The sequence below is a fragment of the Asterias amurensis genome, chromosome 7 (assembly GCF_032118995.1).
Source record: "Asterias amurensis chromosome 7, ASM3211899v1".
Classification (NCBI taxonomy): domain Eukaryota; kingdom Metazoa; phylum Echinodermata; class Asteroidea; order Forcipulatida; family Asteriidae; genus Asterias; species Asterias amurensis.
The window spans coordinates 9,568,601-9,596,113 of record NC_092654.1 but is presented as its reverse complement, the minus strand read 5'-3'; the positions used below and the strand labels follow the sequence as shown (position 1 = coordinate 9,596,113).

General features: G+C 37.8%; 1 protein-coding gene across 4 annotated transcripts in view; it reads left to right on the top strand.

Annotated features, from left to right (window-relative positions):
• LOC139940140 (voltage-dependent L-type calcium channel subunit beta-1-like) overlaps positions 1–15,513 on the top strand; it is a 103,435-nt gene extending 87,922 nt beyond the window's left edge. For all 4 annotated transcript variants that reach the window (XM_071936396.1, XM_071936395.1, XM_071936398.1 and 1 more), the window contains 5 exons: positions 3,162–3,280; positions 4,132–4,271; positions 9,469–9,581; positions 13,855–14,102; positions 14,587–15,513. In XM_071936396.1, coding sequence (XP_071792497.1) covers positions 3,162–3,280; positions 4,132–4,271; positions 9,469–9,581; positions 13,855–14,102; positions 14,587–15,513 — 1,547 coding nt within the window. The remainder of the gene's footprint in view (positions 1–3,161; positions 3,281–4,131; positions 4,272–9,468; positions 9,582–13,854; positions 14,103–14,586) is intronic.
• Positions 15,514–27,513: the final 12,000 nt, after the last annotated feature.

Sequence of the window (27,513 nt, the reverse complement as noted above, 5' to 3'; positions counted from 1 at the left end):
ACTGCTCAGATGGGATTTAAACCCACGACGTTTGCATTGCTAGAGCAGGCGTCTTACCAAGTAAGTGGGATGGAGCACCTAGCTAGCCCAATGGCGAGAGGCAGTTAAAGTCCTAAGTTTTAGCATGTTTTTATTTTATTGAACCATTCGTGGGTGCCTTTTTCCTTATTGGGGGAGGGGGGGTGCTGCCCCTTCTGGTTGTGCCAGTGATTTATTGGTTTTATGCTGTATTTACTCCAAGCAAGTATTTGTGTTGATTCAGGGCAGTTGTTTAAGAAGACCCTTTAATCACCTTACGATGACTAGACCAATTCAAGAACTGACTCCGCGGTAGTACAGTTAATCACAATCCTACATGTACAATGTATAAGCTAAAGTAGTAGTTCCAGCCTATTTTCTATACCATCCGCCCGGGTAATAGTTAAAAAGCAGGACAGTTCTTTTCAGAACTGAGGAGTCTCCCGAACCCCTGAACATCTACTCCGTGGTAGTAGAATAAAGCAAGACAGTTCTCTATGAACAAACTCTACCTGGCAAGTAGATACACACATGGTGTTACCGCAAACCAAATATACAAGACCCTTTAAGTTATGTTGTTAATCTGAATCCTTGGATAGTCGACCACTCCCTTCTCATCCTCCATGTAGCAACAGATTGAAGTCCGAACATGACTTGCCGAGATCTTATCTCAAAGAGATACTCCCTGATTGGCACCAGACAGACACAGAAAAAAGACGACTCCTTCTGAAGAGTCTGAATACCTGCAGGCAAATCTAAGAAGTTGCTGAACATGATCTTAATCATAAATAATTATTGCCACATCCAGCTGTTTGGAGATTGTCCTATGGCTAGAAGAGATTACATTGCATAGTGGAAACAGATGGACGGGAGATGCATCAAAAATTGTATTAAAGTTATATGAATAAAAGATTGCGGTAGAAATTGCAGATTTGGCGGTGTGTAGAGGTAGTTGACTCAACTATGTAAACATGTAACTATAAGTCTCATACTTGTTTTTAACCCTTTAGTGCATAACTTATTTTAGTGATCACTTGATCAAGTGGACACATTAATTGTTCATTAGTTTTTTAACATATGGCGACCCCCCCCCCCCCCTGAAAAAAAAAACACCCCAAAAACCGGGTCTTAATAGCACACTCAAGCGTCCTTTTTCCCTTTCTGAAATCAGTGTGGCCGAAATCAGTCTGGTGGTCTTTATTTTTTCAGTTTAGAAGTATTTTTCTGATTGGATTTAGACCAGTCGGCGCTTGAAAGAGTTAATGCATGCCAGAACTGAGCTGTTGTTTCTATTAAAATAGTAATAGTTATAATAGTAAACTGAAATATAGCACGTGTATCTACCAATAAGGTACTCAAGGCCCTTGAACAAGCAGAAACAATATAAGACAGATTCATGAAATCTTGAATTATAAGACTGATTTATGTAGCACCTTTTACAAGGTGCTTTGAAGCATTCAGCAGCTACTACCAGAAACACAGGGCAAACCCCTTCTCTTAGCAATAACTGTAACTGTGTCACACAACGCATTGGACATAATATGGCTTTACGTTCCATCCAAAGAATGAAGCAATAATGGTTAAGTGTGTTGCTTAAGGACACAAGTGTCGAGTAGGACACAAACCAACACTCTGTTGATCAGAAACACCAGAGTTTAAAAGTCCAGTGTGCTTAACCGTGTTTCTCTTAAGTTTGAGCGGTGAATTGCTGCAGTTGAGTACATTTTTGAGGACTAAATAAACACTTGAGTACACGAACCAAGAATTTGACTCAGAATCAGTAAGAGATATGTACAAGGTGTACTTGCCTACATGTACATGTACATGTACTGTGTTTTTTCCTTCCGTATCATGGGTTGAAGTGTATGGTCACTTGATGGGGAACTAACACCCATTCCCGACAGTCGCTCCAGAGTCGCGCCAAATCAAAATCTAAATTGAGTACATGAAATATCTAACATCTGAAACAATTAGGAGCGACTGTACGCACAAGAAGTCAAAAGATCGACTGTTGCAGTCGTTCGGAACGACTCTGGAGCACTTTGGTTTCAAACGTTGATCTTGTCATCAGCCGAATGTAAATGTTATGTCAAGTTTGCCTGTCTGAAACCCAGTTTTTGGGGGGTTTGACCTAGAGTCGCTCCAAATCTATTTGGTTTGGCGTGACTCTTGCGCGCTTGTCTGATATGGGTGTTACATTTTCCGTGATTTGCAAACAAGGTCTTGGTCATTGTTTTGTCTGTATTGTAGCTGACGGTGTCTCTAACTAGGTCAGCATATCAAGGTTTACATCATCGTCTAGTATCCAATCACCATACTGCATGTACTAGGTAATAAGCTCATTACAGCCTTAATAACTGTCTGGAGTTGAAGACTTCTCCACATGCCGGTTGACATTTTGCTTTAATAGATGTTTATTTGCATCGAGGACAAAGAGTATCAATTTTGGTTTTATCCTTACACCCATGTGTGCTAGCAGTGTATACTGTATACTCAGTACTTTCTGTGAAAAATCACAGGCATACTCGGGTGGGATTCGAACTCATGACCTTTGCAATTCTAGAGCAGTGTCATACCAACTATACCATCGTGGTTGCCCGGTAGCTAGAGGCAGTTCATTTTTGTTACCATAACTAAATGTCACAACAAAATTGTTAACATAGATGGCTATTTTTCCTTCATCATAAATAGAAAACAGTCTTGCTTGTGTTAAGAGGCTGTTACTCTATCTTAACGTTAAATTTCAAGTCATTGAACTATACATGAAGGTATAGCGTTTGACAGGATAAACATCTGTATACCAAGGGAGGAGCACCCTTGCAGTCTTACATTCACTACGCTGTCTTGTAAAGGTCAATAATATTACCTGGATGTGACTCACCCATGAAGGCCTTACTTTAAAGGGTTGTCATCATTTACATTTGGATTCAGTCAATGTAATCCAATTCTTTGAGGTAAAACTTGTTTAAAAAGTTGATGTTCTTAAAACACATGTAAGCTTAGAATGTTATTATGAGATTGTTTGCAAAGTTAGAAGAAGATTGTCAAATCAATGTTACTTTTAACATTTAATAACTTGTATAAAAACGATGGAGTTGTTTTAATCTCATTTGCTGTTGTATTTGTCTTTTTTGCATAACCAGGTGTAGACTTGGATCAAAACGGCACAGCGGAAGTTGATGACAACGAGTCACTGAGTAGGTCAAAGAGTAGCACCATCTCACCACAACCCAAAGAGAAGAGGAAACCATTCTTCAAAAAGGTATGTGGACGATATGACCTATTGTTACAGGTCACCTGGGCCCAATTTCATAGAGCTGCTAAGCACAAAAATTTGCTAAGCATGATATTTTTTCCTTGACAAAAACATGATTAGCAACCAAATTTCCTCGTGATTTTCAGGATAAGTAAACCAGAGCAGAATACCAGTATCAAGCAATATGTAACAAATGGAAATTGTGTTGGTAGTTCTGTTTTTATCAAGGAAGAAATTTCATTCTAACAAACTTTTGTACTTAGCAGGACTATGCTGGGCCCAATTTCATAGCGCTGCTCAACCGTAAGCGAATTTGTGTGCTTACTGTAGCATTAAAATTTGCGTAGGTGTAAACAGATTTCACAGGTTTGCAAGAAAATTCGGTGGCAAGTTTGCACGTTCACCATGGATTTGCATTGTGACGTCATTAATTTTCGTGCAGTAAGCACCAAAGGGTTAGCATGCCTTTTCGTGAGCTTACGGTTAGCAGCCATCTGTAATGGAAATCATACAGAATGCACAAATTTGGCCGTTAACTATCATTATGAAATTGGGTCCTTTCGCAGTAGCACCATGTGTAAATCTCTTTTGAGTAGTGGCAGTTCTGAGAAGAATCTGTGGTTGACACCTCAACGTTTCAGAGCATACTGATTGAAGCGTTGAGAATTATAAAACACGGATTCTTCTCATTCACAACGCTTCTCAAAAAGATTTACACATGATCTACTGCAAACCTCACCTGACCGTGCAAATCCAACTTTAATTTTTGTATAAAAACAGGCACAATGTGTCAACTTTACATCAATAATAAAGTTTGATTCTTATCTATTTCCTTCCAAACTTTGTGTCTTTTTCAGACAGAGAATATACCCCCATATGACGTAGTCCCTTCGATGCGCCCGGTGGTTTTAGTTGGTCCATCGCTGAAAGGCTATGAAGTGACCGATATGATGCAGAAGGCTTTATTCGACTACCTCAAGCGCAAATTTGAGGGAAGGTAAATGAAAAAGAACTTTTGAGCTCCGCAAATCGGAATAACAACAGATTCCTTTTATTATTAAACTCTAAGAAATATGGGATCATTGCAAAATGCCTAACTGATACACATGGGTTTGAGGAAATGGGGAGAGAAGAAGAATAAAGAACACATATGAGATGTAAAGTCACAAGGGGTAGCATTAGTTTAGGGGCCATTCAGAATTGTCAGTGTTTAAAAAATTGAGAACATAGAATTAGAAATAGCTGTTGCAAACAAGCCACCAACCAAAGGGACCGATGGTATAAATGCAATAAATAGTTAATGGTCTGACTCTGCTAGGTTATTAACTATTTTTTATGTTTAAACAATTTGGGGGTTTTTTCTCCCTCGAAATTGTAGATGGGTTGGGGAAAAGAAATAAGTGAAAATCGAAATTCAGTTTTAAAGGATTTGGGTACCTTTTCAAAATGTCCATAGATTTACATTAAACTTACAGGGTTTGAAGATAATGATAGTGGAAAGCTTCCCTTCAAATATTACTTACTGAGGTGCTGTAGTTTTTGAGAAATGAGTAAAAAAATGTCATAAAAATACGTTTGTAAATGATTAAAATAATTTTCATCTCATGAGACGAAAATTATTTTCATGACATTGTTTTACTCATTTCCCCAAAACGACAGCACCTCAGCACGTAGTATTTTCAGGGAAGCTTTCCACTATCATTATCTTCAAACTGTAAGTTTAGTGTAAATCTGTGGACATTGTGTTTTTTGTCCTACAAAAGTTACATAGACCCTTTCAGATGTGGAAAGAAAACTCCAACTTGTGAAAATCAGCACCACTAAGCAAAGATATATTAACCAATAAAAGAAGACAAAATACCCAGCTGGACGAGATCAACAATTTTCATTTAACTGCTTAAGCCAATTGAAAACTATTGATGTTAGAGACATTTGATCTAAAGTAAATGGTTTAGTCGTGGCATCACTTTGTTCTTTAGTGTATAGATTACGTTATGAAGCCATTTAATATTTGAAAATCAAGATGTGGGGTGGGTGGGTGTGTGGGTGGGTGAGTCAAAACAATTTCAAAAACAAAACCGATCTAGTTAATATTCTAAATGGCTCCTTAATCAAGTAGGTACTGGCTAAGCCTGTGTGACTAGTGCAACTAGTGTCTTAGTCAAGTTGTGACTACCCTTTTTTCAACTACTCGGTTAAATCATTATGCCGTGAGGACTACAAAAAAAAGTCGAGACTACCTTCTTGGTGAATCAATTGTGTCGCTCATGACCATTCACAACAACATACATTATTTACAAAACACAATCTGACATCAGTGAACAATCCTTACTCTATTCTCTTACAGCAAACATCCAACAATACATCTTGGGAATTGAAAATTATTTGCGACTGGTGCCAAAGTTGTGACTATTTGAGGGGCGACTAGTCGAATAGTAAATTTCACTTGTCACCCAGGCTTAGTACTGGTATTGTGATGCAGTAGCAATCTGACCTTACATTGTCGATCAACCTGTTGTCTAGTCTGTTAACAAGTGTAGTTCATCAAGCACGATAGACACTTGCGTCTCAGGTTTGTCAGAATGGTTGGTATCCATCATGGCCGGTGTCTCCTTGAAGAAGACATCGTGTCCATGGAACAGATGCTGATTTTACCCGCAAGACACAAGATCTCAGTTTGAATATTTCTTGTCTGAGCTACAGACGGAAGGACCAGCTTCTTCTTCTTTTTTTTTTTTTTTTTTTTTATATAAATATATAAATAACCACAAGATGTGCAGATTATCTCCACTGATACTGTGGTGATTTCTTGGTGGGTAAACTCAGAGGTTGACAAATAGTGTGGGATGGCAGACTAGTCGATATGGACCCATTATAAAGTGCACAAAAAATCCTTCTTTGCACGCACAAAAACTGAATTCTTGAAACTGAATGTGTAAACTTTCAGAATGCTTCAATCTTTAGTGTGTGGGTCCAGGGAACATCTATTCATCTGTTTAGACCATTAGAACAAGAATTGTACCCCCTAACACAGTGCTTCTTCGTTAGGCTGTCTTGTCAGACGATGGGCGCATGCCTACGTGCTCGACGCTCCTCCTGGCTCTGTGCCATGCATACAATCTGCCTTCTGATTGCCCTAAGTGGGTCCAGCATGTAAATTCTTTTCCTTTGGCTGTTCAGAGGGTTTTAAGAGATGTTCATGCACCCAAAACTATGATATTAATTTGCATAAAAACCCCACATTTTCTTGAAAAAATACGAACTTGATGCTTAACATACTCTGTGATTATCGTTGTGAAAGGGTAAAATATTTACCACTGACGGGTTGCAACACCCTAGGGGTTGGTTTTCTAGGAAATTATTAATTTTAACGCTTAAGGGCAGGGATAACATCAGCTAAGTGCATTCAGAGAATATATAATGTGCACCGGTTGTTGATTATGTGGGTTTAATGATTTAAGCTTAGAGTAGAGTATGTGAATTTGTCACCAGTGGGAGTTGGCTTGACGCAGGCCGGCAATTTGCTTCCGAGAGAGGCAATTAGATCCTTTGATTTTGATGGTCTGCCTTTTGAGTGGAACTTTGGTTTTGTGTTTTTCTTATCAGGAATTTGTAACCAATTTGTTGTGGATGTTGCAACACTGTTTTTCAATTAGGTTAATTTAGCACGGGCTCTAGGTTTATCTAGAAAGCAAAACAGCTAAAGTCTGTCGCAAAATGTTAATTGGTTTTGCAGAAGAACAAATTCAAAACATCTTTTCGTTTTTTTCTTTGCAAGCTGACTGGAGCGTTTGTATTTCATTTGGAATAACAATGACTTAATTCTTTAAAACGAAGACAAGCTGGGCAGGATTATTGAACTGTTATTCTTAGAACTTTTGTCACATTTAAACAAGCCCTAAATCTCCTGAAACCAAAATTTAATTGACAAATGTGCTATAAACAAATCGCTCGCTAGTGACTAGAAATAGCACTGCGTTATATTCCTGATATAAAAACAAAGTGTATTTTTCTGCGGATGACATTTTGAAGCATTGAAATTAGTGTACTTACTGCATTTCATTAGGATCGTTCTGTTCTGGGGATTCATACACTACAGGGAGTTGCGTCAACCTGGATGTATTTTTGTCGCTACTGCTAGACTTTGCAAGGCTTTAGCTCATTGGACCGGTGGCGAGTTGTTAACAAGAGAGGTTACTTTGCGACAATACTTCCTTGCTGATATCTCCGCTGGGTATTCTTAAACCATGGTCTGAACCCACGTCAATGCCCTGGGCCTTCCCTAGACTCTACTACCTCATTGGTCATATAAAGGTCAAATGTTGCTACAGTGTAGGCAAGCCACAACACCTGAAAATAAACTTGATATTGTGGCTGGATATCCGTGCATGAAGGACCACAATGGATAGATCATTCGGATAGATGTTTGTGATGAAACTGGCCCTCGCTTGTTGCTTTTGTATCCAACGGTTAATCACGGATGTTCCCCTTTGCCATTTCTGTTTTTTAAAGGAATTTTACAGAATCGTTTTTTTTTTGCTAACAAAATAGTTGTCAGCAGTGTAAGCACTTTATGTAATCCATCATATACATAAATGAACAGACCTGTAGAAGTTTGAGATCGATCAGCCATCTAGGTCACAAGAAAATAGAGAAAAACCAATTACTACACATTTTGCATGACATCAATGCAAAAATAAAGTGAGTAAATTGTTCACTGAGCGATAAACACCAAACGGGAAATTAGTTTGATTTATTTCTCATCAGATATGACATTTCAAACAGAAATATTTCAAGGGATGTTTTCTACTATCGTTATCATTAGACCGTGTAGGTTTTGTTAAAATCTGTGATCTTTTTGTCGTGCCAAATCTGTAGTGTCCCTTTAAGTACACAGATCTGTGCAAAAACAACCGCAAAAAAATAGAATGTTTTCTGAAAGATGTCGGATGAAAGACCATAAAGCAAAACATTTTAGATGATGAAAGCCTGTTTGATAGTTGTTTGTGTGGTTTTCGGGGGGAATTTATAAACTAATAGCGTTGGAACTGCACCTTGGGCAAGATGAGATATGAAGGTATGCTCTCTTTCATATTGAGTGTAATTCAAGACCTGTTGTTTGGCAACGACGGTGGGGTTTGAGCCTCAGGTTGGATTAATATTAAGAATGTCTCGTCAAATACTCTGTTTTTACAGAATTTATACATCTGACATTATCAAGCACATGCAATCATTTTGCTAATCACCTACGCATGTCGGTTAGTGTAAAAATAGCAAAAACTACACGGGGAGCAACATAACCGCATTGTACTAGTGACAGACTATCTGGTTAAAGCCATTATACACTTTCGGAACAGAAACAAAATAAAAGTTCACAGATTTACAAATAACTTACAGGGTTTACAGAAGGTAATGGTGAAAGACTTCTCTTGAAATATTATTCCATGAAATGCTTTAATTTTTGAGAAAACATTAAAACAATTATCAATTCTCGATAGCCAGAATATACGGATTTGTTTAAAACACATGTCATGAAACGTGCGGAAATAAGGGTGGGTTTTCCCGTTATTTTCTCCCGACTCCGATGACCGATTGAGCCTAAATTTTCACAGGTTTGTTATTTGATATATAAGCTGTGATACACGAAGTGTGGGCCTTTGGACAATACTGTTTACCGAAAGTGTCCAATGGCTTTAAATCACAAAAAAAAAATTAAATCAAAACTTGGGGTGATTCCCTATACATTACATTTATTGTACGCATTACAAGAACTACATAGAGAGCAACACAAGACATCGCATGGAACCAATACCTGAATCTGTTTTAAAAATCATTCAGTATTCAGTAATCAAAACTTGGGGTTGATTGCTGGGTCTCTTATTGCTTGTAGCTCTTGCATTTCTGCAGGTTTTTATCCGATATGTTCTTCTTATTAGGTGCAGTACAATGTATCAATATCTTTACAAAAGTGCATTTCTAATTTCAAACTTTTAAATTTAGCTTAGGTTGGGGAAAAAAAAAACTGCATATAGAGCAAATTTCAACATGAGTAAATTTTTGAAACAAAATTTACTTCCTATGCAATTGCTTATACTTAGAGGTCTACATTATGTGATTTCAAATTGATTGCAGTATATATTTTTCCTATATTGTCCTAACTGACGATTTTTTTTCTTTGTCTCTCTCCTTTGTAGAATATCAATTACAAGAGTAACTGCAGATATAGCACTAGCCAAACGTTCCGTAATGAACAACCCCAATAAGCGTGCAATAATGGAGCGTTCAAACAGCCGCTCCAACAGTATAGGTAAGTGAATTGATGACCACCCTAGCATGACATCATCTGTCAGGGTTCACCAATCAACCCCCCCCCCCACTCTTACCCCAGAGCTGCCAATTCTTCCTGATTCTGCAAAAGTTTCCCTCAACAAGTTTTAAAATCTCCTAGATTATGGAAACTTTTCCCTTATTATGTTTAATGTCATTTTATATATCTCATTAATTGTTGTACAAAGTGTTGGTAGTAGTGCTGGGCGAATAGTGAAATTTTGGTATTCGGAACTATCCGTATTGCCAACTATCCTAAATTAACCGGATATTCGAATAGGTTTTTTTTCGCCGCTAGAAGGCGCTATTAAAAAAATGCCGCTAGAGGGCGCTGTTTGTTTGTGAATGAGATCTTATGGGCGGATTGATATTAGTTTTAGACAGTGTCACTCGGTTCATTCATAAAAATAACCGGATCTAATTTAAAGATGGCGATTTGCTTTTTCTTTTGATCGTGATTGACTCTACGTGAAGAAAAACTTTCGAAATCTTTGAACAAATTACGTCAGAAATATCATTATTTCAACTCGTTCACGGAGGTGAGCATAGTTAAATACTTAATTTATGCTGTTTTATGCTGTCTTAATAGAAGTTTCATAAGGATTCAGACAAAACATTCCTATCAGTTGTCGTCCGACTTCCGCGGATATTCGGATATTAAAGAATATCCGGTTACTTGGTGGAATTACAGGAGTATCCGGTTTATAAATAGGTATTCGCACCCATTGCGGATATCCGGTTAAGAAAAAAAAGGCATTTACGGATAGGAAAACCTATTCGCCATTAACTGGATATTCAAATAATTCACCCAGGCCTAGTTGGTAGCCCTGTTAACCTAACCACTTCTGCATGGACGCTGTAGGTGTATTATAAGTAAAATCCAACCCCAGTTTGGTGCAGACATTTGGGTTGATTCCATTCAACTCATTGCATTAAAATAGAGATGGTTAGGTGAATTCGGCCCTTCCACATGCAAAAAAAACCCAACTCGAAAAATGACATTTTGAGAAAAAGCAAGTGCAGAGATGAAAACATTTTGAAGGGTTTAATGAGGCCGAGATAGGAAATGTTAAATTCACATACATTAACACTTTGAAACTGAAAAAAAAACCAAAAAAAAAACAACAACCTCAATTTACCCTAAATTGATCTTATATAGGAAATCAAAGTTTTCAAGAGAAATAATACCATGCCTTTGTATGTGCACATTCTGGCATTTTGCTCCACACACCTGGAATATACTCTCCACCTCAATCAGGAAATCTGACTCTTTTTGAACATTCAAGAAGTGTGTCAAACATTCTCTGTATCCTATCTAATGCGCTGCGTTCTTGACGTAGTGGCGCTATACAAATGCCCTATATGTATGTATGTATGTATGTATGTATGTATGTATGTATGTATGTGGCAGAGAGAGCCCCCCCCCTCCACATCTTGTGAAGCCTTGTGAAAATAGACTGTTTCCTGGAATCACAGAGGGAGTCAAAGATTTAACCATAGCAGGATTAAAAGCAGTCAATATTTGTTTTATAAAACCCCATGCATATTTCTTGTCTAGACATTATTGTACCAAGAAGCTGCTCTTGATATGTGTTTAGTACATAGGTTGCAATGGGAAAGTATATCGGTCGCAGGTGTAGTACCTTGTTTGCTGCGTGTATAGTGCGTCGGGCTTACGCCATCTTCAAGTCAAAGCAAAATTACATATTATTTGGTGCGCTCTTAACCAATCGAAAAGCAGAATCTTTGCATGGGGTATTCATATTTTTGTTAGTGAAGTTAGTGGAGACAGAACACGAGTGACAGCTTCAGAAGATGTTTGTCAACTCTCTAAGAAATCCATTTAATGGGGAGGACACAACCCTTAAATTCTGAATTTTATTTCTACTTGATTTAAAGAAAAGAAGAAAAAAAAAAATAATAATAATGTCCTCATATTAATTTTGTTTTTACCCATATACACCGACAGATGTGTGTAAACACTGTATACTCACTACTTTCTCAAGCTCTGTGAACAAAATCACAGGCATATTACTTGGTCTGGATTCAAACCCACAACCTTTGAAATTTCAGAGCAGTGTTGTAGCGACATTCTTTATCCCTGATATAAATTTATTTCTATTTAATGTCCTCATAGGAATCTTAATAGCATACTCATGAATATTTAAATGAAACAAACGCTGGTTGCATAAATTATTATCAGGCCAAAACAAGTAGGGCAGACAAGGACGGAACCCAATCAATGTCTTCTTCTTTTGTTACATTGCTTGAAGAGTGTGATTAATTTCATCAAGGTATATAATCACCCTCCCACATTCACCCCACCCCCACACTACGATGGAGTAGTCAACAGCAGCTGCCATTAAAGTAAAGAAGGCTTATGTACTTCGTAGTGTTCAGAATGTACCATTGTACAATTGTTGCACGCTGTGACGGGTTCCATGGCGTTTTGTACACTCGAGGGAGGGTGCCAGTTCCACTTGAGGGTGTACAAAACCCATGGACCCCAGTCACAGCGTGCAACAATTGTTTTGCTATTCCTCTTCTCAAAGTTCTGTCATCTTCAAACATTATTATGACGATCCATTGTTTAATAAGCAGACGAACAAGAAACAATTCCCTCGAACCCGCGGTTGTTTCGTACACAGCGCTGGAAATCGACCAACGCTGGGAACAATCAAGGTGATGTACACCGGTGTATATCAGTTTTCATGTTACCCGGCCCGTCGAACCATGTAACATGCGTTTTTGTTCCGCGTCACATGATTGGTTCTCGACCAATCAAACTTCACAGTTTGTTACCGAGGTATAACAATTTCAAATGGACCATTTAAAAAGTGTAATATTTATCACACTCAAAGTCAACATTTTTGAACATAATTGTTTTGTAAGTTTTAAGAAAACTACACAGAGAGGTTTCACTGATCAATTAAAAAACCACAGTCGGACAGTCGGACTTGTCCAGTCCTGATTTTACTGGCCCTAAGACAAAATCCCTGGCTCCGGGCCTGTGGTCCAGTGTCAAATTTAACCCTGTTAACGCTGAACGTTTTAAAGACTTGTTTAATCAACAAGTTGAAATGACAACAGTTTTAGGTTATCGTTTTCCTGGAAGACTACAACAGGGCCTTAATCCACTCTCAATAAAGTGATCATTTGTCGGCCAAACACAAAATGCTTAATACCAGTCTCCCCCCTCCTTGAGAATATAGGACACACCCTTACCCACTACCCCCTACACTGCATGATGTTAAGTGACCTAGCAGGTTTCTTTTCATAGCGCTCATCCAAGACCATTTTCACATGACAGCATTCAAGGTGGTAAAAGCAGATGTGAGCCTTACACACCCCCCCCCCCTTCGTCGTCCCTCATGCCCTTGCGCTGAGTGTCATAATGTGCTTGGTGGTCAGCCAAGCGTAACGCTTCATCATATTCAATATCCCACAACGAGTCCTATGCTTAGAGATGGAGGCACAGTGCTGGGATGGGCACGTGCTTTGCCACAGTTAACTGCGATGTATGATGATTATTAAACCAAAATGATATATTTATATGAAGATTTTCGCATATACAATGTATTAGGGTCATTTGGGATCTTTGCTTAATTTGGTGAGGGGGTAGTTTATTTTTTAACAGATTGTTGTCGTTTTCCCCCCACATTAGGGAGGAAAGTGAGTTTCAGTGGATAAAACATATCATGATTGAGATATTTTATCACTTTTCCTGAAAATAAATTGTACATAAACAATGACGAGATTTATTTAACCCCCCAAAAGCGTTTTGTTATGACAAGCATTGAATAGTTCAGTACAAGTGAAAGGTTTGAATTGTTGAGGAATGTACATCAATTTGGGGTTATTATCAAAATTGTGGTTCAGATGAAGCCTGAAACATTGATACTTCTGTTAAAAGTGCCTTAAATATTAATTTTTTATAATAGACTTGGGGTTGAATAAAGAAAAATTTACTAGAGTGGGATTTGAACCAACGACCTTTGGATTAACACGCCAGAGCTATGTTACATGTACAGAGGTCAGTTGGTAGAGCATCGGTATGTCAATCTGAAAGTAGTTGGTTTAAATCCCTCTATAATCGATTTTTGTCAACTCATTATAGTCAACTCATTTCAAATTACCCCAGTCAGTTTCACTTGTGGGTTTTTTTATTTGATATTTATGAATAGATGTTACCTTGTTTTTTTATGTTACCACTATAAGTCAAACGAACCCTTCCTTTTTGTTTCTTTCCACAGCGGAAGTCCAAGCTGAGATTGAGAGAATATTTGAGCTGGCCCGCTCTCTTCAGTTGGTCGTGTTAGACTGCGACACCATCAACCATCCCGCTCAGCTATCAAAGACTTCCCTTGCCCCGATTCTCGTCTACGTCAAGATCACCTCTCCGAAGGTTTTACAAAGGCTGATCAAGTCACGATCAAAGTCGCAGAGTCGCAACTTAAATGTGCAGCTGGTGGCAGCAGATAAACTTCAACAGTGCCCGCATGTAAGCTACTTGAAGTCACTCTAATCAAACATATTGTGTAGCACCAGTTTCATTGAACTTCTTAGCCACTATGAAAACCAGCCTACATGGTCTATATTAGGAAACAAACAGACAAACAACAACAAACAAACAACAATGAGAGTTGAGAGCAGTGCATGGAGCTCTGGCTGGAGTGTTCAAACCAAAAGTAAACTGAAATACGAAAGCTGCACTCTCTGCACAGATGTTTTATACCACTTGACACAATCTAAAACTGGGTACCATTGGATACAGAGCAATCAACAACAAAAACACCCAAACGGGGAAGTATGTCAAATGTGTAGGATATTTGCAAATTAACCATGGTACTGTATAACTTATATAAGTCCTTGCACGTTAGAGTATAAAGACAAAACTTCAGTCATTAATATTTTCCTTTAGGTTATATCAATCTGAGAAAAATTGTGGTGTTCATAATCTTAAATACTTGCTGTATCTTCTTCAGGAGCTGTTTGATGTCATACTAGATGAGAACCAACTTGAAGATGCATGTGAACATCTGGCTGAGTATCTTGAGGCTTATTGGAAAGCAGCGCATGGTCCAGAGCCAACAACACCACCGAAACCAACACCAGCTCACAACTCTGTCTCGCGGACATCCTCACCACTTCACAGTCTACTGTCTCGTGTTGGATCCCATAGACATGACAAGCATAAAAGGAAAGGAAAAGACGACCACGACGGCCATAACAATGACCGTTACGACAGCCATCAAGACCAATATGATGAGAGTGGATACCGAAGCAGCGACTGTAGGCCAGACTACTCGGATCGTCGTGATGATCGCGACCACGATGACGACAGAGCATTATCACCTGATGAGCGCCCTCGACGGTCAAATGATTTATATAATAATGAGCGGAATGCCCCTTCATCACGAGATCAACATGATTATGATCATGAGTATGACCACAGGCGTCACCCGCGAGACAGGACTCGTGATCGCGATGTTGAGCGGGGTCGCGATCGTGACCGTGGGCACGACCATCGCAGCGGTGGTGCTGACCCTAGGGAAAGCTCCAGAGGATCCAGGGACAGGCTTAATGTTGAACGCGATGCAGTAAGGTACGAGAGCGATTATCAAGAGCGTGGCTCACAACGAGAACACTATGACCCACGAGGGCGCCATGACTCATCGGATAGGTCTCGAGGAGGCAATGCGGACAGGGACAGGTACCCAGAACGAGGAAGTGGTACTAGCAGTGGACGTTCCAGAACACGGGATAGAGATATTGAGATGGAGGACATGTATGAGCGTGCTTCTCGCTCTGGCCCGTACCCAGACCAGTATTCCCACTACTCAGAGGGTCCTCGGGAACGTATACCTCGTGACCCTTCACCCTCTCCCAGGTCACGTGGAGGCCGACCTTAACTTGCCGGGAATCTTTTCGGACACCTAAGAATTGACCTTGGGCATCTGATATTTCCGTTGGCGATTTAGCACTCATTATCTGAGAGCATCCATTGTGGTGTTGACTACCATCTTATGCTGGCCTTGTCATAAGGAACGTCATTTGAACTTGTGACCTTACAGTCTGAGTGACCTCTATGCAGGTCAGTGACCTCTATGCAGGTCGTGCACAAGTTCACTGGTAACCAAGGTTTTGTAGGCTTAACTATTGCTTAAGAGCTATGTCAGTTTAGGCAATGGATGGGGACAATTTGAGGTCTGAAGGGTCGGAGGACTAAGTTTGGTGAATGTTTTTATTTTGTAAGAGTTCACTTAGTATCACTATGTCAACTTCAGAGCTTTCTCACATGTATTATTGTTTTACTTCAAGAGGTGCTGTTGGAAATTCTCACAAGCGTGTGTAGATATGGTACCCTGTTATTCTGCGCATTGTTAACAAAAAACCAAAGGTACGTTTTGAGATACATGTAAATGCCAAAAAAAAAAAAACTAAGAAATTGTGTCACTGTTGATGGGTCATCTATAGTGACCTAGCTGATCGAAAAAGCTGGTTAACGGCAAACCTAAAACTTGGAAATCACCAAATTTGGTTTAGTCTGGCTCTAAGGACCTCGTGGACTGGGCTAAATCCAACAGTGCTTTTAGAAAGATAGGGCAACTTCACAAACCACAGCCGTTTGTGAGCTCTTGGGTTTTTTATGTCACACTGTTGGTTGTTAAGTCGGTCTAGCGTCCAAACTCCTGTGCGGATCTCGGATTCAAAATACCAGGGAGAGTAAACCTCATTCACTTTGGACCTGATTCTCTGAGGTGTTTGGAATATTTAACAACGTTATGTCTACAGTGGAATAATATGAGCTTTCCTGTGGTGTTGTATACAGAGATCCATTGCCTCAGTACTAACTTGATAATGGTCCAGTACGTCAACGGACACCTACATTTATAGCATCTGGCGTCGGGATGTTCATGGATTGTTTGTCAATCTATTTCATGGACCAGCCATTTGGGGGTTTGTTTTGTACAAACTACAAGAGTCAAAGGGAGTGCTTAAATAGGCTGGTGCCTGTACTAAGCAAGTGACTCTTCATAGATATAGTAGTTTGTGCTTTAGGGTACTCGACTTTTGGGCAGCTGTGAATAAACTTTTGAGACGATCTGAATTTGCTGGTTTAGAAATGGAGATGGTTTGTCATTCTGGTGGCTCCGAGACTTGTCTACACACTTGAATTCTGGTCGGGTCTGTGTAGTTCAAGTTGTTGTATGGAACAACAGATTCTGCTTTTAATACAAAAGTCAAAACATTTTTAGGCTGGAGTATTCATCTTTGAAAACTCAAAATCAAAACTTGTAAGCTATTGACACCCATCGGTTTGTTACCCCCCTCACGGTCTACTGTCTGCAGCGAACAAACTATTGAGTAAATAATCAAGTAGATGATATATTTCTTTTGATTTCTCACGCCTTACGCCATGTTTCAACGCTCATCTTAATCCTCATGGCAAGGTTGTATTGGAAAGGAGTGTTGTTTCAGTAATGTAAAATGTGTAAAGTAAATATCAATTGATCAATCTTGGGATCGATTTTGGTTGTTATTTATTTTTATGTGGTTTTTTTTTTTTTTGGTTTTAATTTCCCAAATTTTCTTTATTGTGATGTTGAAAATCAATTCAACTTTCAGTTGAACACAATCAGATCCTTTAAAAACAAAACGAAATATGTATCCTGTTTAGATTTTTGAAAGGAACTAACAAAGAAAATATATTGAATTTTTATCGCAAACTTTTTCGCAAAATGTTATTGCGCCCGAAAAGAATTACTTTGGTTTCCATGAAAACAGATCGTTCTCAGATACAGACAAACTGCATGTAATGGGCTAAATAATAGATACAATTGTAATGGTGATATTGGTGGTCTGTGCTCATAATCATAACTGTAATATAGTTCTAGTAAGTGGAGTTGTACTATTTTTTAAATATGCAAACCAAATCTTTCCATATAGGTCAAAAATGTTGTACGAGTAGCTGGCTAGGGAAGTGTATTGTATTTAGGCTGTATATATACACCATTGGTAACATGCTCAGTGTAAACGCAGTGGTTGCTGGTACACAATGTAATGTTTTTCATTATACATGTAACCATCTAAAAAAAATTAGCAATCTGAAGTGCTTCCGTTTTTTGAGTAAACAACAATTTTCATCAATGGCGGAGAGATCACCAAGTAGTTGATCTTTGCTCCCTAAATGATCAGTAATTAAATTTGGGTCAGGAATTAAATTAAGCAGTTTTTCTGAAAAAAGGGGAGAGAGCATTCATGGAGCTTAAATTTAAATGTAAGTCATGCTCATATGGACGTTTCACCCATTTGGGATAATTTGATACACTGGCTGACCCCCTTATCCTCCAATGGAGGTATTGCTGTTCCCCAATCGGGTGCTGTTCCCCAATCGGGTGCTGTTCCCCAATCGGGTGTTGTTACCCAATCGGGTGCTGTTCTAACACCTTGTGATTTAGTCTTTAAAGAGTATAAATTTTACTCTGCTGAACAACCGACAGACATTTTGCCAATGGTGTAGTTTCTCCGTGCATGAACTGTAGAGGGAGCCCATTCCTGTGCTCATCGGTTTAAGGGCAGAGCCATTTTGTTGATAGGGTGGACAATCTCATCATTGAATGGGACAGGGGCGGAGGAGGTTATGGTAATCACAATACTAGCAATTCTGACTAACTGGACATGGGACCATCATTGTGTTTCAAAAATCCTTTTCTCGCCAGCCATATTTTTTCAGCCTAGGTTGGTCTCCATTGTTGGAATATTTAGCCTCAAAAGCACGCTGTTGACTTTTAAGTTTTTTTCATGTACCATCAATAGCAAGAGACCGTTTTTTATACATTTGCAAGATGACCACCAGTGAAGTGTATTCAGTCAAGTTCTTCACTGGTTGGTGTATAATCTCTGATGCTTCCAAACAGGCTGTAAATGCAACCTACATCTATTTAATACAAAGAAAATGTTGTTCAAGTTACAACAAGTCAGGTCTGGCATTGCAGTCGGGGTCCTTCCTCCTCCCTCTTGTTGATCTCAGTGCCCCGTTTCCTCCCACTGAGAAGCTCAAGTTCTGCACGGAGAATATACGGTTCTTTCTCAAGATTTTCAAAATAACTTGGTGACCATAACAGTTTTATAATGGTATGGACCTGTTTAATGTGGAAGTAGGCTGTCTGACGTATATATCATCATAAAAGTTTAAAGAATGAAATTATAAAACCCACACTTTTTATCTATGCATTTTAGCTGGTTAAAGTGTCCAAGCTGGCAGTTTTGTGGAATCTCTCAAAATAAGCACACATTATATAAATATATAAATATAAAAAGTGAATTGTACACGTTTGAGATGATCGACGGTTATTTAAACATCTTAGACGTATTGCTGTATTTAAAAAAACAAAACATTTTAGCACTGTTTTGGCAAAACCTCAAGGAAATGAATTTGCATTGAATTGAGAGAACTGTACGAATAAATCAGAACAAATTACCAAGAACTACTGACATTATGAGCACATAATGAAGGCAGCAGTCATAGCTACATGCCATAAGAACCATTGTTTGAACCAATCAGTCATTGAACTTTGAATGGAAGAGGCAGGCAGTTTAGTTTGTAATAAGAGTCTCGAATTGGTGTATTGAAACATTCAAAATGCACCAAAGCATTTGTCAAAGGTAGTTATGTCAATGAAGTTGAATCCATGTATTTCCGAGGAACTTAAGGAAAAGATAATAGACATGGAGACAAGTCTTTCTTCTCCTTGGATGTAACCAAGAACCGAATGCATCTGCTGTTCAGTTTATTTTTCGAGCTAGAATGTCTAAGGCAACATGTTACCAAGGAGGGGCACTGCCCGACAAACTGCCTGGGTTTTTTCCCAGAGAGTTCAAGCCTTCAGAAGAGCAAAACAAGTTCACGCTTTTGTACTTTTCACAAAATTAAATGAGATAAACTAGGAAACAAGTTAGTATTACCTTCAACTTTTTAACCAAAAACATCCCATTTTTCTCTTTTTCTTGTTCATCAAATTGTCAGGGTCGTTATATTATTTGTGCAATAACTGTAGATTAAGGCATTTGGAATGCTGTTTTTTCAATTCAGTCTATATAACCATGTGTATAGTCTAACCGTAAGTGTAAAGAGGGCATCGGTCTCAAACTGCCCTAAAGCTTTGTATCAAACAAACACAATTACTTATTCATGTATCAAAAAAAGACAGTTACTTATTCATATACCAAGAAAAACACAGTTACTTATTCACACAGCCAACTCCCTTGACTGTTTCGACTGAAAAAGACTGAAAGGCAGAAATTTGATGATATGTAGCTATTTTAACTTGTATGGTGCAATACTTGCTGGGCAAAACGTGTACTGAAACAAAAGACAATCTGTAAAAAAAAAAAATAGGCATCATATTTAATCCAACTGTGAGCAAGGTAAGCTGTGCTTGACGCTGTGCGATTTAAAATCACATTTTAACTACAAGTGATATTGACTTAAACTAATCATATGTATTTACATGTATCCATTACACATTTCAGATAGCCTTATACATATATACATATATATGTATCTGTTGATATTAATGTAAACATTTATGATTGTGTATACAGATATGTGGTGTTTATAAACAATCAATTGGGTCTCCCCTTTTCAGTTGATTTTTGTTTTAACCTGTTGTCAACCTCCTGTTCTGGTTAACAGGTAGGTGATCAAACTATGGAATGTTTTAAGTGACTTGTATTGTGAGAACAAGGTTGAAATGACTTCAGAATTGGAAATTCAACAAAAAACTTCAAAGGAGATTTGAAAAGCGATAGATTTCTTTACTCTCAGACAGAAAAGCTGGCATGATCCAAAAAACTAAGAGTGTGACTAAAATGGCTGTTAGTGCTTTATTTGCCAACCGTTAAACACTGTCGCTTGAGCCATGATGTAAAAGCGGCTAATTCATGAAGACCGTATGCGCATGCATCTCACTCTGCCTCTTCCGCAAATGAAGGACACAATGTAGAAATTCAAATTGCAGAAATATTTCAGACTTTTGTTGGGCTTTTGAGCGCCTGTTTGAATTCATTAAGGGGTGAGACTTCATGGATTGGTCTGTTGATGTTCAAAGGACACGAATTAAGATCAAATTAGGAAAACTTGTTCTCACTGCATGATGTTATTTTGCTAGACACTCCTGTATTGCATTTAAGCTGCAATAACACCATCTGTTCAGGTATGTGTGACTTCACAAGTCTTTTCTGACGTTTCTCTGATTGCCTATTCATGAAAGTTTGGGACAGGCATTGGTAATGATTCGCTCACTCTCATTGAATCAGTATAAAGTACACACTAGACCCTTTCACAATGCTAGCGCATATACACCCGCATCTCTTGTCAACCATTTTGTGTGTCAAAACATGCTAAAAAGGATGGTACACGTTTTAACACATCTCCGAACAATGCGCATCTACCATTTCTGCCTTTTTGGGGAGTCTGTTCCCTTTTTGCATGTTTTGACAAACAAAATGGCAGATATGATACTGCCATCCAATCAGAGCACTGCAAATTTCAGATTGTCAAATGATTTGTTGAATGAGAGGTAATGACTACCTAATGCCTGGTAGCTTTGCAACATTTCATGAAAAATCTTAACTTAAAAACTTGCATATCAGATACTGTACATGACAAATATTGTATTGTAAATGTAATCGTATATTACGCCCTTGCAACACACAATAGTAGATCTTTGAATCAAGCACACGGATGGGGCATGCCAACCTAGAAGCTCAAGTGTTTTGTGAATTGTTTAACCTTTGAACTGTGTATTCTTTCCTTTTGGACTTCCAAGTCAGTGCATTTTATGATATTTATAGTTTTGATTATCAAAACAACATTCTTTGGGTTAACATTGTGTAGCCTCACAAAAAAGACCCCCTGAAATTGTATTTATATAAAGATGTTTTTTTTTTCCATATAAACTGAAACAGCTATTTGTTGATAATTACTTGGTTCAAATGTTTCCTATATATCGTGCCTTTTATTATTGTTATTATTATTATTATATACATACAAATTGTATTATAAATGCATATAGTGGGTTCATAATTGAGATTTTTCATACTTTTTAATTTCTGTTGGCCTAACTCCTGTTTTCAACCAGCACTTGTTTTTTATTGTGAGTTTATTGTTTTAACTTTTAATGTTCGGCAAAGTGTTTTCTCTACCCGTTGTGGGAGTACAATATTTTGTATGTAAAAATGAAACGGTAAAGATGTATTTATTGAAAGAAGGCTATGGAGAGTGGCATATCGGATTCATGTAGTAGCGAGGAACTAGCAGGGGCTATTGATGTAAATTTATCTGTTTGTTGATGTACTATGGTAATTCTTAGGGACAAAGTACAACATGGGTACATGGGAGGCATGTATTCATTTTGATCTGCTGGTGTCAACAATGGGTTCCATAATGAATAATTCATCTTCAGGTGTGCTTAATACAACTTTGGAGTTTGTTTGAATTTACTTCGGGACTTTTCAGAATTGTCAATGTTTAAACATTTTTTTATATTTTTTTTATACTTTTTTTTGGGGGGTGGTTTTAAAAAATAACCGATAATAAAATTCAGTTTTTATTTTAAATAGTTATTATATATACATTATATACATAAGATGTACTATTCAACAACTGAAAAAAAGAAAATAAAAAAAATATCAAGCTGGCAAAAGCCATCACTTTCATTCCTGATTAAACTGCAAGGTAAAATTTGTTTGTTTAAACCAAGAAAGGCAGTCGGTAACTACTGCTCTTTGACACCTTTGATCTGAAATAATTGATTTATTTAAGGCATTACTTTATTCAGCAGTGTATAGAATATATTACGAAGCCATCAATATTAATAAGTCGAAATTTGGTCGGTTGGGTGGTTTAAAACAAATTTAAAACAAAAAGTTAACATTGACTATTCTAAATGGTCCCCTTTAATGGAAAAAGTTGTTATATCAAAAGATGAAAGTGTTTGACAATCAAAATGTTTCTCAGGTTAAAGATTCAAAGTATTTTGTTTGGGAATTTCAACACTTTATTTATTAAGTTTTGACCTTTTGACCTGTTGTATAATTCTAAAGGTCTGTATTCCCATGTTTTCAGTATCCTGTGGTTGGCCAGCCACAGGTGCCTCTTGGTAGGAATGGAACCCATTGACCTTGTTCAGAGCAGATGATTGAAGCCGTGCCATTGCCAATGTTGTACTTATTCTTTAAATAGCCACACATCTAGTTCATGTTAGAACGTGTTAGCATCGAGCAAGTTCCAGTGCTGGTCGACCATTGGTTTACTGTGGTTGACCATTTGGAACCAGCCTCGGGACCTGTGGTTCAGAAGGGAACCAGTGACACTATAGCGAAAAGGTTTGAAGACAATGGAAGTGTTTAATAACGTGGTACCGATGGTTGACTAGATTTTCAAACGAGGCGTTCAAGTGAGTGCGTTACTGCGCATGGAAGTTGCTGGTCAGTGGTCCATTATGGGTCGACTGAAATAATGTGAGCACTTGAACTTGCTCATTGCTGTTAACTTTGATGACAATACTGCAAATATAGACACTTTGCTCCAAATGTCGTTGCTGTGGGCCACCACCCTCAGGTAGAGGATATGGCCCATCCTAAGCAACACGCAGACATTTTAGCTATGCGTTTTCCATTGTTCACCATTGTTTTACTTCTAAGATGGCGGCAGGGTTACACCAATGTATAAGGTTATTGCCTCAGCAACAATTGTCACTATAGTATAGACGTACTCTCTTACCTCAATACTTTGGCTTACACCATAAGGTGTAGCATAACTGTTGGATGCTCGAGGTCATTGGTCTTAAACACAACGGTGGCGTTTTCTAACAGAACAACTTCCTTATCTACATGTCAAATTATTGTATTTATTCAGTTGTGTATATTTGAGATTTTAAAAAAACTAGAGAGTTTTTTGACTACACAAATTCTATATTAAGGTGTGTGATACTTACTTTTTTTCAGATTCCAAAGTTATTGAAATATTTGCAAAAAACTTTGACAGTTTTTTGCACCTGGAATGTTTGAAAATTCTCCAGAGTTTTGATTTATTTGGGGGCTAGTGTGATCGGATTTGTGCCTGAGAGAGGATTGGTTCTTGCCTTTGTGTTTCCACAAATAATTTTGAAGTGATCACTGTTTTCAGATTGACAGTGCATGATGCTGATTGGTCTGAAACCATGCTTTAGTTCTGACATGGACTTTAGGATGTTAGTCTGATTGCTGTTCACACTTATCAGCTGTGCTGATTCGTCTAGAATGATTTGATATGCTACTAGCTACCAATCAAATATGTTGTTTCATTGGGATCCAATGTTTTTTTTGTCAACCAAGGAAATTTGTTCTGTTGTTTGATATCTATCAATTTATCGAGTCAGAAAAACACTGAAGATAAGGAAATCTTAACATTTCTTTCAAAGCAGGTATATACCTACTCAATTTTAGCTCACATATTTCACTTTGACATTAAAAGTAACATTGCAAATGACTGCATAGTTTTGCAGCCACTTGGATTTTCATCTGTGAATTTCACTAGGCAAGAAAAATCCTCTTTTTGTGAGCTTGCTGCAAGTCAGCAGCCATGTTTTGCTATTGGCTGTCTATTTACATACATCTTTGCGTTTGTGGTACATCGCTTGGTCTATTAATAGAAATATCCACAAATAGTGTAATAATTTTTTGTGGCAGGTATTGTTTTTGTGGAATGTGTGTCATGTGACTGTGTCATGTGACTATGTCATGTGACTATGTCATGTGACTTGTCATGGGACACAAACCACCCCTGCTGGTTCAGGGTAACCTGTTGGTTGTACAGATTTTAGAAAGCTGTTGAAAATTGAAAGAGAAACCAAATAATGCTATCTGGTATAGTAACACGTGATTATTCACATGCAGGGGCCATTGTAGGCCACCGAACATGAATGACTTCTATTTGATCTATAGGAAAAGCGCTGTGAAAAGGAGGTACAATTTGGGTGGAAGGAAAAGGAAATTTGAAGGACTGTGAAAGTAGAAATCCTTTGAGTGTTGTGCAAGTTTATGCCAGTAAAGTGTTTAAAACAAGGGTTGTTTAGTACATGTACTGAGTGTATGTATTCATATTCCAGGCTTAAGCTCCTTAAAACTTTCCAAGAAAGTTTGTTTGCTTTTTTTTGTATCTTAGGACACAAGTATGCACTAAAGGAATAATTCATCATGAGTATGTCTTGCATTTTAAACTTTTTTTATTAACTTAAAAAATGTTAAGTAAAATGGGGGGAAAGTTAGTCGTTATTTATTAAATTGAAACGGAATGTTATGGGCACTGATCACATCATGCTGATAAACATTTTTTTATCAAGACCCATTTTTTAAAATTATTGATATCGCAAATATTTGATCGAGGGATTGTTGATCCTGTCAATTGGTTTGTTTCCTCTTCTTATATAACTTCTTGAACCATGTCCGTTTGAAGCTTCTTACACTTTGAAAATAACAAGTAAAAACTGAAACAAAAAGGTACAGCTGAAAATCTGTTTGTGTAACAAATTGACTTGGGTTTTTAACCCCAGGTCTTGTGACTGAGACGCGAGCCACAACTATTTTTTGCACATTTCTTATTATTTCATTTTGATGGATAACTTAACTTTTTTATCAAAACTGCTTTTTGAATTTATTGATTTGGAAGGCATTTTATTCTTGCACCAGTTTATGACTTTATTTCAGTATTACCCAATCAGCACTTCAACAATTTTTCCCAAAGTACTCATCAAAGATCTATAGTACAATTTTTTTCTGAATTGTTATAATAAAATTTACACAAATACTCATTGTATGGAATGAAGTTTCTGTAATGAAATGGAATAATACTAGGTTTTTCAATAAAGTACTATATGCTTCATTCCAATGCATGAAACGCCCAATGTTCAGGGTTCATTCATTGGATAATGCAGTTTTATCAACATTTTTTATGACCAATAATTTAGATTTAGATTGTAAAGTAAATTGGAAACATTTCCATGGAATGGCTCCATTTGATAGATAGATTCAATCTTCGTCTTGTTAACAAAATAAAGTTCCATTAATAATCTTAGGACATTTAGCTTAACGGGGGATCAGAAAACACATTTTAACCAAAATGAAACTACGTTTTTATTTCACAATAAGCGTTATCCTTAGCCTTAAATGAATATTGTAACATAACAACTTTGAAGATCTTCCAAATTCAATTGTATATGTATTAGACTATTGTATAACAAAGTGTGAAAATGATACTATTGTTATTTGTGGCTACTAGTGGTCTTTTTCTACAACAGTCATATCTGCATTTGGGTAGGTTAGAACAGCAAGATATTACAACATTCATATTACAACCTTGTGTGCAAACACTTTACTAAACTGTGGTAAACAACAAATTTCTCTCTATAACTCTTTCAGATTTTGAAAAAAAGAAAAGATATCAGGTAAATACTAAACATATTATTATGGTGTGATTCAACCAGTTTTGTATCTAGTTGATCAGCACGATTGTACTCATAAATTTATTAATCAAATTTCTTCTGAATATTTGATTCATACTTAATAACGAAACACCAAAAAAAATAAAAAACAAGATGTGGTCCAAATTATGTTACCTTATAACAATGAAGTCCTTAATTGGAGAATAAACTTAAGTCGCAAAGGCGCACCTAGGCTAGAGGGTTACCTAGGCTCAGGGCATACCTAGGCTAGGGGGTACCTAGGCTCAGGGCGTACCTAGGCTAGAGGGTTACCTAGGCTCAGGGCATACCTAGGCTAGGGGGTACCTAGGCTCAGGGCATACCTAGGCTAGAGGGTTACCTAGGCTCAGGGCATACCTAGGCTAGGGGGTACCTAGGCTCAGGGCGTACCTAGGCTAGAGGGTTACCTAGGCTCAGGGTATACCTAGGCTAGGGTACCCCCCTTTTCACCTATTTGCAAAGGTCATTTAGATGAAAATCCACATAACTTAGTATTAAAAGTACTTCCAATTCACTTCCAATGCCTCACAAACGCAGTCACTTTTACTCTGCGATCCCTTCAACCCGATGACTAGCAAATTATTCAGAAGGAAAAAAAATACATTATTCTATAGCCATTGATCCCAAGATAAGGGACTGCAAAATGCAAATTATCCACATTGTTAAACAAAAATGATATAATGTTTACCTGCTGTAGTATTACAGTAAGTAACTCTTACAGGTACTTCATGTATAAAAACAAAACGTTTAGCCTATGGTATCTCTGTTGTGACTCACCAGGGCCCACTGTCGTGGCTCTGCTTACCGCTGAATTCTGCGCTTGCGATTACCATTCTCTGCTTACAGGGCAAGCGCTGACTTGTATGCACTAGCTGTGTAAAGCGTAGAATACCTAGTAACGTGGAGTATGCACAGGCAAAATTTCTCTACTATGAAATATGCTTGACGTAAGCTTGGAATTCCCTGCATCTGTAACACAGTAAACAGTGATTATTGCTTATGCTAAGCAGATATTATTGCTTACAGTAAGCAGAGCCATGACATTGGGCCAAGGTGTATTGTGGAAAACTGCAAGTACGTACTTGGCTGACCATATCAGCTCCAAGCTGTGCATTAACAGTAGACTTTTTTTGCAATATGTATAAACTTGTTGTAGTCTCAGGCTGTAGATCATTGCCGGAATTCTTGAAGGTATTTCTCACATTAAGAAACGAAGGACTGTATAACTTCCACTATGTTTTGCAATACAAACGATTGTTCTTAATGTGCATCCTTGCTAAAATGTTTTACAATTTTATTTTTTAAAACTTCTCCTCATAATTCAAAAATATACTTCATATATTGGGAAAGTGTAGCCTAAAGTAGTTGTACCTACAAATCATCCAT